Consider the following 13,392-nt stretch of genomic DNA (forward strand, 5'->3'; position numbering starts at 1 on the left):
CTGCTCAACCCGGGAGAGGGGATGCTTTTTTACTATTTCGATATTTTCATCTAATTTGACACATTTCAAGTTAATTTGTCTTGAATAAAAAATATCATATCGATCTTTCTGTCAACATTATATTTGGTTTTCATTACCGCATATTAGTAAGCTTATTAAAAAAAACCATCGATGTATGAACAAAAATATAGCCATATGTTCTGCATACAGGTCCCCACGGTCAATACATTAACATTTAATTAATGAACTGTGCTGTCAGTTTTGATCACCTATTGGCTTATTCGGTCGTGAGCAATTGTTATTAATACCTGGAGTGCATACTTGGTGTCCAGTGCACATCTCCATGGTATACAGGCAAATTCAACATGATCGAAGACATAGTACAACCTTGAATAAAAACAACTGTTTCGTAAGTTATCTCGCCTAATATAATTGGGTATAGCATGCACATTGCATTGTACTAAGTAGTAATAGTGTCGTTGCCTGTACGATGCTGCGTTTAAATTAGGAATGACACCATATACGCATAGGCTGCTAAAATGGCTGAGAAAATAACAAGCAAGTGATTGTCAGTTATCTAATAGGGTTCAGCTACTAATCGTTGAGTGAAATTAATAACATATTCGAAGGACATTGATGATAGCCAAACATATTATTATGCTGTTATGTGTGATTAATATCGCTATGGTCGTACCCTGTTAAATTAAAAGACGGTTAACGCTGGCAACGAGAATATATTCACTACACGAAGACAATATAACTGTGCGATCACAATATTATGCCTATATGTCTTCTAATAAGCGCGTATGGCAGTATGGTTTTGACCTACTCGCCACGCTAGTTAGAGTTATGTTCGAGTGTATGCTACTGCGCACGCAACTTAGTATAGTATACCACTTCCCATTACCGCGCCAGCTGAAATTGTAGCTGTGTGTGTTTTCTTATCATTCAAGTTGGTCTACTGGTCACGCAAACACAGATTATTGTTGTTGATTAATCTATATCACAGCTATACCAAAGTTGTTTGTATTCAGTCCCAGATTGTAGCGACGAAAACGTTATATTGTAATAATTAACTTTAAATCATATTAGTCTTGCATCTACTTCGTGCTTGTTTGTGCGATTAGATTAATAATAGGTATGTGTTATTAACATACCAATGTATGCGATTAATATATCGAAGCAACTAGAATCGATATTTGTACAATATTTTGTTAATGGTTATCCTAAGTAATTATGTATTAATAGCTAAATACTTAGGACACTTAGGACAAAGACTCTTGTTCCCTTGCATATTCCCGAAACGTGTGGGTATTTCGAATAGTTATTGGTGATTACTGAATAATACCTACATATAAATGAATCGCATCAAATAATCACCACATAATCTGTAAACATTGAACACCATCTATTGAGACTGTTGTCATGCGCGCAATCGGCAAATTTGTGACACAAGGTCAATGCGTATTTAATATATCTTTGGAATCGCGTTTGATAGCTCTACGTATATTCACAAGTAATTACCTTTTAAATGGGATGGACGCTGTCCCGTATATTCAATTATTTTATGAAATGAAACACATGTTTCCTAATCCACAGTGGGTTGCTTCAGTATGGCATGCTAAATATGTTATTTGAGATGACACATGGCATGGAGTATTTCAACGACAACCCGAATGAGGGTTACTAAGTGTATTATTACCTATATCAAGGCATAGATTAGTGAAAATATTGTCGACTTTGGAGTACAAATTAAATCCCAGCACGCTGAATAATTCTTAGAAGCGAATTCAACTCAGTTTATTTCAAATATGTGGAAATAAATGTGCAAGATATTTGAACGTGTAGCTGCGAAATGAATAAATATTTATTTATTTTCATTTATTTAGACTGAAAATAAACATTTGGCTATTAATAGTATATTTAGTTTTTTAAATACATGCACAGGTTTAAGAATATAAACGATTTCGATATCTATTTAAAGAAATAGTAAAGGTGAAAGGGGCACAGACAAGCTTTTAATGTTGAGGAAGCATCCAAGTGGACAACCTGTGTACCCATTTAGTCTTTTAAACATCGTTAATTTATATTACTTGTATATATTGAAGACAATTTATGTATGTATTTGTACTAAGTTGGTGAAGATTTGTTTACAAAGATCAATAATTACCTGCCTACCCTACAATAGCCACATTGGGTCTATCAAGTCATGTTCACATTCAGAGTAGACCAAACTAAAATAACATTTCCTGTTCAAGGGGAACTATATACTGACAGCCTTTTAAAATAATTGAAGTAGTCATGGACTTATGTATTATTTCATTACACACAGACTCACATGATCCTGCCCGTGGCAGTGGAGTTATTGTAAACAGCTAAGTGTGGTTACATATTTAACACAGCATACAAATATTGGTGAGAAAAGAATGACAACTTGAATCATAGTATATCAATGGACAGACACTGATATATGCAGAGTAGGAAAGCAATCATGCATCGGATACGTTATCAATAAATTTAATTGCACGAAACAAAACACGCTCATGACGAACACTGTCGTGTAGTTGATTTTAAAATTAACATATGGTGCAGGCAGTGAACAATTCACGGTAAACTAGGGGGTCTGTAGTGCTTTAATTTTAAATAGATATGTTAACAGCATTACAGTCTAAGGTTCATTCACGGTCTAGGTGAATATTATGCTCCATCGTTCGTTTATATAGTATGTACACAACTGGGACCAGTCACATTCACTGTCAAGACTACAATGTTGTTAACAAACACTGCGTCGAACATTAGTTTAGTCACTACCGATATTTTCACCATGCCTACCGTGAGCGATGATACAAACATCGGCAATTTCGCCAATAATGCTGCACCCGATGTTGAAAAATGCATTGCCGACCGTTTTCTGCAAACACCGCACGTAATGTTCATTTGGGCAGTTATCTATGGTTGTGCAATTGTAGTGGCGGCAGGAGGCAACTGTATAGTTATGTGGATTGTCTTGGCACATCGAGAGATGCGAACTGTCACAAACTACTTTCTCGTCAACTTGGCTTTTGCCGACACCTTGATAGTTGTATTCTATACACCATTTCAGTTCTCTTATATGGTCACCAACCAATGGTACTTCGGACATGCCTACTGCAAGATTTCACAGTTTGTCGGTCCGCTAACGGTTTCGGCAAGTATTTTCACTCTTGCGGCTATCAGCATCGATCGTTACATTGCCATAATACACCCAATGCGTCCACGAATGACAAAACTTGAATCATCTGTAATTATAGTTATCGTATGGGCAGTGGCAATTCTTATTCTCTTGCCTCTTGGTATTTATGCCAATACTCACACGTTTACCTGTCCTGATGGGAATCGTACAATTTGTTATCTCCACTGGCCCGATGGTGTTTACAAAGACTATGATTTTTGGTAAGTAATTGTTATTCATCCAATTTTTTGCATACGATTCAGAGTAAATTCCTAAATTCACAAAAAATTATACAGACACACAAGCACAATACACGCTGTGTAATTTCTTCATCGTGTGACCCACTAAAAAGAACAATTTTGGGCAAGTGATTTACTACACAAAAATTAATTTGTATTTGCCGAAAGACGTCTTTTTTTGCAGATATGCAGACACCAACATAATGTTCATTCGAAAAAGAAGAATTCATTACAAACAATTCGGAGTTTTAGGGAAATAGTTGTAATGCAGTTATCGTTACGTTTTCGCATATTCGAGGAAATACATTTGTTTGAAATAATTACCACGTCCAAGGCGGTTAATTTACAATATTTGTAACCCTCACAATTAAGGTACTCGCGGCTAATAATATTGATAATTGCATCTGATGAAAACCTATCAGCTATAAACACTATTATAAGTATATTACAATATAACTATATAATTCACATTACATTCGAAAAATTACGATATTCTTTATCAAAATAAAAACGAAAATTAACACTGCAATACGTTTAACATGCTTGGTATTTTCTTTGTTCATATTCCATAATTGCAAAGTGTAAATCAAATACATAGTTTGCGTATACATCTAATTTTCATACAACTAAAAGCTGAGGGTAATATTTGCTGCAAGTTGTCCATTTAGCCATCATCTATACATGTTTGTCGCATCGAGGTACCCTACTTAAACCATATGGGAATATTTAAATCACTATAAGAACAAAAATGCAATTATAAATTGTCACCGATGAATGATAGCTGTGAATATGTCATACGTGCAGATGTAGTTTAACAACATACGTGAGATGAAGTGGAAACGTTATCATACATTGTCTGGTGAATTCCTCTACTTATAGTCAATAGAATGAATAGAATGATTCACACATGAACTTCTAAAGTATGCTTCGCGGATCTCTCGAATGAATGTCGTTTTCAAGGCCACATGTGACGAACTTCATTCACGCGATTTGCACACATGATGTCACTATGAGATTAAATACAATAACATATCATGAGAACCTTTAGGTATACATCTTGTTGGTTTAAAACCAATTAAGGTGTACAATATTTATTTGTTCACCATACTTGTGTAAATTTCACTCCAGTGGGAAAACATAACTGTTAACGCGTAATAATGAGACGGGAGATATATGTAATTCCATAATACGGGTAATATGGAACATATCTTCAAAACGTTGAATTGCTGTGTGTGGATTTAAAGAACAGGCACATTCAATTTGAAAGCTTGGTAAAAATAATTACTCTCGGAAAAAACATTGTTCTACCTAGAATTGTAGATATGCAGCAGAGTAAAATTTACATAGAAATCACTGAAGGCATTTTTACGTTGTACTAATAGTTTGTGAGTATAGACCTATGCAGTTGCGTGTGTTGTATATATAATTGCAAATGTAACACAACTATGCCCTTTGGCGTAATGTGTCTTATTCTAAGGAGTTGACCTAACTATCTTTGTGAATCCAAATCAAAGCAAGTTATCATGACATATATTCACGCAAAGTCGAATTTATTTCATTGCTACATTACGAATATCACACGAAGTTGTTATATTGAATATGTGTGACAAATCGCTAAGGACAATGATATTTTTCCGCTGTCAGGGTATGCAATATTTGAACAATTTACCCACGACGGTATTCATAAACACAGTTTATTTTTCACATAGCAAAGTTAATAGTAACCAATCAGCATACAATTTCCTGTAGCAGTGGCTAAATAGGATATGTAACTTGCGCGTTCCCTTGGTAGATATTGAAACCGTCAGTACATAGTATAATGTATTTCCTATAGTCATCGTCTTTATGGATTTCCTATCACGCATGTCTCTGGAGAATATATATTATGGCCAATTATTTATTGTCGAGAAATAAGTCCGATAATATATAGATGTAATATATAGATGTCTAATTGCCATTATATGTCATAGGTTCATACATCCAAGTAACATATTACATTGTTAGGTGAAAATATTAACGCCACATCATTCTGTAGAATTATTTCGCAGTGCGTATTCCGTACACGTGATAATTGTACTGACATGGTGGCACAGTGATGGCATGTATAGTATTATGTGATTTTGAATAGATACTGGATACATACCTGGAACGACTGTTATATGTAATATATACACAATATATGTGGTATTGACCCAATATAAGTTTGAATTGTCCCACATGATGCGTCTCTGACTTCATACATGAAGTATTGGTCAAAACTTATATATGTGGTACAGGCTTCATGTATGTTTGCATAAAAAAACAATATGGTAATGGCTCCATACATGTTTGAATTGTCTTCATAGGCTATGATAATGACTCCATATGTGTTGAATTATCCACACTTTCTTTTATACTCCAAAAATAATTGAATTGTTTACACTTGTTAAGATACTTTCTCCATACATGTTTAATGGTCAGCACTTACTTGGATACGGACCTCCATACATCGTCCATATTAAAAAAATTGCTAACCTTGTTCATGTTTGAGTTGTCCGCAGGTAAAAATGACCTCATTCATATTTTAATTGTTTTCTTTGCTGTGATTATGACCAAATTCTAATTATCTAAACTTTCTGTGATACAGGTTTTGTACATGTCTGAATTGTTTACACTTTCTGTAATACATGCTTTATACATGTGTGAATCGTCTACACTTTCTGTGATACATGCTTTATACATGTATGAATTGTCTACACTTTCTGTGATACAGGCTTAATACATGTATGAATTGCCAACACTTTCTGTGAAACAGGCTTTATACATGTATGAATTGTCTATACTTTCTGTGATACAGGCTTTATACATGTGTGAATTGTCTACACTTTCTGTGATACATGCTTTATACATGTATGAATTGTCTACACTTTCTGTGATACAGGCTTAATACATGTGTGAATTGTCTACACTTTCTGTGATACATGCTTTATACATGTATGAATTGTCTACACTTTCTGTGATATAGGCTTAATACATGTGTGAATTGTCTACACTTTCTGTGATACAGGCTTTATACATGTGTGAATTGTCTACACTTTCTGTGATACAGGCTTTATACATGTGTGAATTGTCTACACTTTCTGTGATACAGGCTTTATACATGTGTGAATTGTCTACACTTTCTGTGATACATGCTTTATACATGTATGAATTGTCTACACTTTCTGTGATACAGGCTTAATACATGTGTGAATTGTCTACACTTTCTGTGATACAGGCTTTATACATGTGTGAATTGTCTACACTTTCTGTGATACAGGCTTAATACATGTATGAATTGTCTACACTTTCTGTGATACAGGCTTTATACATGTGTGAATTGTCTACACTTTCTGTGATACATGCTTTATACATGTATGAATTGTCTATACTTTCTGTGATACAGGCTTTATACATGTGTGAATTGTCTACACTTTCTGTAATACATGCTTTATACATGTGAAAATTGTCTACATTTTCCGTAATACATGCTTTATACATGTGTGAATTGTCTACACTTTCTGTGATACATGCTTTATACATGTGTGAATTGTCTACACTTTCTGTGATACAGGCTTTATACATGTGTGAATTGTCTACACTTTCTGTAATACATGCTTTTACTTGTATGAATTGTCTACACTTTCTGTAATACATGCTTTATACATGTGTGAATTGTCAACACTTTCTGTAATACATGCTTTATACATGTGTGAATTGTCTACACTTTCTGTGATACAGGCTTTATACATGTGTAAATTGTCTACACTTTCTGCAATACATGCTTTATACATGTGTGAATTGTCTACACGTTCTATGATACATGCTTTACATATGTGTAAATTGTCTGCACTTTCTGTAATACATGCTTTATACATGTGTGAATTGTCTACACTTTCTGTGATACATGCTTTTTACATGTATGAATTGTCTACACTTTCTGTGATACAGGCTTAATACATGTATGAATTGCCAACACTTTCTGTGAAACAGGCTTTATACATGTATGAATTGTCTATACTTTCTGTGATACATGCTTTATACATGTGTGAATTGTCAACACTTTCTGTAATACATGCTTTATACATGTGTGAATTGTCTACACTTGCTGTGATAAGGCTTTATAAATGTATGAATTGTCTACACTTTCTGTGATACAGGCTTTATACATGTATGAATTGTCTACACTTTCTGTGATACATGCTTTATACATGTATGACTTGTCTACACTTTCTGTAATACATGCTTTATACATGTCTGAAGTGTCTACATTTCTGTGATACATGCTTTATACATGTCTGAAGTGTCTACACTTTCTGTGATACATGCTTTATAAATGTATGCATTGTCTACACTTTCTGTGATACATGCTTTATGCATTTGTGAATTGTCTACACTTTCTGTGATACATGCTTTATACATGTGTGAATTGTCTACACTTTCTGTGACACCTGCTTTATACTTGTGTGAATTGTCAACACTTTCTGTAATACATGCTTTATACATGTATGAATTGTCTACACTTTCTGTAATACATGCTTTATACATGTGTGAATTGTCTACACTTTCTGTGATACCTGCTTTATACATGTGTGAATTGTCAACACTCTCTGTAATACATGCTTTATACATGTATGAATTGTCTACACTTTCTGTGATTCAGGCTTTATACATGTGTGAATTGTCTACACTTTCTGTGATACATGCATTACACATGTGTGAATTGTCTATACTATCTATGATACAGGCTTTATACTTGTGTGAAGTGTCTACACTTTCTGTAATACATGCTTTATACATGTGTGAATTGTCTACACTTTTTGTGATACAGGCTTTATACATGTGTGAATTGTCTACACTTTCTGTAATACATGCTTTATACATGTGTGAATTATCTACACATTCTGTGATACATGCTTTATACATGTGTGAATTGTCAACACTTTCTGTAATACATGCTTTATACATGTGTAAATTGTCTACACTTTCTGTGATACATGCTTTACACATGTGTGAATTGTCTATACTATCTATGATACAGGCTTTATACTTGTGTGAAGTGTCTACACTTTCTGTAATACGTGCTTTATACATGTGTGAATTGTCTACACTTTTTGTGATACAGGATTTATACATGTCTGAATTGTCTACACTTTCTGTGATACAGGCTTTATACATGTGTAAATTGTCTACACTTTCTGTAATACATGTTTTATGCATGTGTGAATTGTCTACACTTTCTGTGATACCTGCTTTATACATGTGTGAATAGTCTCAACTTTCTGTGATACAGGCTTTATACATGTGTAAATTGTCTACACTTTCTGTAATACATGTTTTATGCATGTGTGAATTGTCTACACTTTTTGTGATACATGCTTTATACATGTCTGATTTGTCTACACTTTCTGTGATACAGGTTTTATACATGTGTGAATTGTCTACACTTTCTGTAATACATGCTTTATACATGTGTGAATAGTCTCAACTTTCTGTGATACAGGCTTTATACATGTCTGAATTATCTACACTTTCTGTAATACATGCTTTATACATGTGTAAATTGTCAACACTTTCTGTAATACATGCTTTATACATGTCTGAATTGTCTACACTTTCTGTGATACAGGCTTTATACATGTCCGAATTGTATACACTTTCTGTAATACATGCTTTATATATGTGTGAATTATCTACACTTTCTGTGATACAGGCTTATACATGTGTGAATTGTCTGCACTATCTGTGATACGGGTTTTATACATGTGTGAATTGTCTACACTTTCTGTGATACATGCTTTATACATGTCTGATTTGTCTACACTTTCTATGATACAGGCTTTATACATGTCTGAATTGTCTACACTTTCTGTGATACATGCTTTATACATGTCTGAATTGTCTACACTTTCTGTAATACATACTTTATATATGTGTGAATTATCTACACTTTCTGTGATACAAGCTTTATACATGTCTGAAGTGTCTACACTTTCTGTGATACAGGTTTTATACATGTCTGAATTGTCTACACTTTCTGTGATACATACTTTATACATGTCTGAATTGTATACACATTTTGTGATACATGCTTTATACATGTCTGATTTGTCTACACTTTCTATGATACAGGTTTTATACATGTCTGAATTGTCTACACTTTCTGTGATACAGGCTTTATACATGTGTGAATTGTCTACACTTTTTGTGATACAGGTTGTATACATGTCTGAATTGTCTACACTTTCTGTGATACAGGCTTTATACATGTGTGAATTGTCTACACTTTTTGTGATACAGGCTTTATACATGTCTGAATTGTCTACACTTTTTGTGATACAGGCTTTATACATGTCTGAATTGTCTACACTTTCTGTGATACAGGCTTTATACATGTCCGAATTGTATACACTTTCTGTAATACATGCTTTATATATGTGTGAATTATCTACAGTTTCTGTGATACAGGCTTATACATGTGTGAATTGTCTACACTATCTGTGATACGGGTTTTATACATGTCTGAATTGTCTACACTTTCTGTGATACATGCTTTATACATGTCTGATTTGTATACACTTTCTATGATACAGGCTTTATACATGTCTGAATTGTCTACACTTTCTGTGATACATTCTTTATACATGTCTGAATTGTATACACTTTCTGTAATACATGCTTTATATATGTGTGAATTATCTACACTTTCTGTGATACAGGCTTTATACATGTCTGAAGTGTCTACACTTTCTGTGATACAGGTTTTATACATGTCTGAATTGTCTACACTTTCTGTGATACATGCTTTATACATGTCTGAATTGTATACACATTTTGTGATACATGCTTTATACATGTCTGATTTGTCTACACTTTCTATGATACAGGTTTTATACATGTCTGAATTGTCTACACTTTCTGTGATACAGGCTTTATACATGTATGAATTGTCTACACTTTCTTCGATACAGGCTTTATACATGTGTGAATTGTCTACACTTTCTGTAATACAGGCTTTATTCATGTATGAATTGTCTATACGTTCAGTAATACATGCTTTATACATGGGTGAATTGTAAACACTTTCTGTAATACATGCTTTATACATGTGTGAATTGTCTACACTTTCTGTGATACATGCTTTATACATTTGTGAATTGTCAACACTTTCTGTAATACATGCTTTATACATGTATGAATTGTCTACACTTTCTGTGATACAGGCTTTACACATGTGTGAATTGTCTATACTATCTATGATACAGGCTTTATACTTGTGTGAAGTGTCTACACTTTCTGTAATACGTGCTTTATACATGTGTGAATTGTCTACACTTTTTGTGATACAGGATTTATACATGTCTGAATTGTCTACACTTTCTGTGATACAGGCTTTATACATGTGTAAATTGTCTACACTTTCTGTAATACATGTTTTATGCATGTGTGAATTGTCTACACTTTCTGTGATACCTGCTTTATACATGTGTGAATAGTCTCAACTTTCTGTGATACAGGCTTTATACATGTGTAAATTGTCTACACTTTCTGTAATACATGTTTTATGCATGTGTGAATTGTCTACACTTTTTGTGATACATGCTTTATACATGTCTGATTTGTCTACACTTTCTGTGATACAGGTTTTATACATGTGTGAATTGTCTACACTTTCTGTAATACATGCTTTATACATGTGTGAATAGTCTCAACTTTCTGTGATACAGGCTTTATACATGTCTGAATTATCTACACTTTCTGTAATACATGCTTTATACATGTGTAAATTGTCAACACTTTCTGTAATACATGCTTTATACATGTCTGAATTGTCTACACTTTCTGTGATACAGGCTTTATACATGTCCGAATTGTATACACTTTCTGTAATACATGCTTTATATATGTGTGAATTATCTACACTTTCTGTGATACAGGCTTATACATGTGTGAATTGTCTGCACTATCTGTGATACGGGTTTTATACATGTGTGAATTGTCTACACTTTCTGTGATACATGCTTTATACATGTCTGATTTGTCTACACTTTCTATGATACAGGCTTTATACATGTCTGAATTGTCTACACTTTCTGTGATACATGCTTTATACATGTCTGAATTGTCTACACTTTCTGTAATACATACTTTATATATGTGTGAATTATCTACACTTTCTGTGATACAAGCTTTATACATGTCTGAAGTGTCTACACTTTCTGTGATACAGGTTTTATACATGTCTGAATTGTCTACACTTTCTGTGATACATACTTTATACATGTCTGAATTGTATACACATTTTGTGATACATGCTTTATACATGTCTGATTTGTCTACACTTTCTATGATACAGGTTTTATACATGTCTGAATTGTCTACACTTTCTGTGATACAGGCTTTATACATGTGTGAATTGTCTACACTTTTTGTGATACAGGTTGTATACATGTCTGAATTGTCTACACTTTCTGTGATACAGGCTTTATACATGTGTGAATTGTCTACACTTTTTGTGATACAGGCTTTATACATGTCTGAATTGTCTACACTTTTTGTGATACAGGCTTTATACATGTCTGAATTGTCTACACTTTCTGTGATACAGGCTTTATACATGTCCGAATTGTATACACTTTCTGTAATACATGCTTTATATATGTGTGAATTATCTACAGTTTCTGTGATACAGGCTTATACATGTGTGAATTGTCTACACTATCTGTGATACGGGTTTTATACATGTCTGAATTGTCTACACTTTCTGTGATACATGCTTTATACATGTCTGATTTGTATACACTTTCTATGATACAGGCTTTATACATGTCTGAATTGTCTACACTTTCTGTGATACATTCTTTATACATGTCTGAATTGTATACACTTTCTGTAATACATGCTTTATATATGTGTGAATTATCTACACTTTCTGTGATACAGGCTTTATACATGTCTGAAGTGTCTACACTTTCTGTGATACAGGTTTTATACATGTCTGAATTGTCTACACTTTCTGTGATACATGTTTTATACATGTCTGAATTGTATACACATTTTGTGATACATGCTTTATACATGTCTGATTTGTCTACACTTTCTATGATACAGGTTTTATACATGTCTGAATTGTCTACACTTTCTGTGATACAGGCTTTATACATGTATGAATTGTCTACACTTTCTTCGATACAGGCTTTATACATGTGTGAATTGTCTACACTTTCTGTAATACAGGCTTTATTCATGTATGAATTGTCTATACGTTCAGTAATACATGCTTTATACATGGGTGAATTGTAAACACTTTCTGTAATACATGCTTTATACATGTGTGAATTGTCTACACTTTCTGTGATACATGCTTTATACATTTGTGAATTGTCAACACTTTCTGTAATACATGCTTTATACATGTATGAATTGTCTACACTTTCTGTGATACAGGCTTTATACATGTGAAAATTGTCTACACTTTCTGTGATACATGCTTTACACATGTGTGAATTGTCTACACTTTCTGTGATACATGCTTTATACATGTATGAATTGTCTATACTTTCTGTGATACAGGCTTTATACTTGTGTGAATTGTCTACACTTTCTGTAATACATGCTTTATACATGTGTGAATTAACTACACTTTCTGTGATACAGGCTTATACATGTGTGAATTGTCTATACTATCTGTGATACAGGTTTTATACATGTCTGAATTGTATACACTTTCTGTGATACATGCTTTATACATGTCTGATTTGTCTAAACTTTCTATGATACAGGTTTTATACATGTCTGAATTGTATACACTTTCTGTGATACATGCTTTATGCATGTCTGAATTGTCTACACTTTCTGTGATACAGGCTTTATACATGTGTGAATTGTCAACACTTTCTGTATTACATGCTTTATACATGTGTG

The 13,392-nt window shown here is 33.5% G+C and overlaps 1 protein-coding gene across 1 annotated transcript in view; it reads left to right on the forward strand.

The window, feature by feature from the left end:
- Positions 1-2,824: 2,824 nt before the first annotated feature.
- LOC144352221 (substance-P receptor-like) overlaps positions 2,825-13,392 on the forward strand; it is a 39,654-nt gene continuing 29,086 nt past the window's right edge. The window contains exon 1 of the mRNA XM_078009384.1: positions 2,825-3,432. Within this exon, the coding sequence (XP_077865510.1) occupies positions 2,825-3,432 (608 nt within the window). The remainder of the gene's footprint in view (positions 3,433-13,392) is intronic.

Source organism: Saccoglossus kowalevskii, chromosome 19 (genome assembly GCF_978046115.1).
Source record: "Saccoglossus kowalevskii chromosome 19, keSacKowa6.1, whole genome shotgun sequence".
In the NCBI taxonomy this organism is placed as follows: Eukaryota; Metazoa; Hemichordata; class Enteropneusta; family Harrimaniidae; genus Saccoglossus; species Saccoglossus kowalevskii.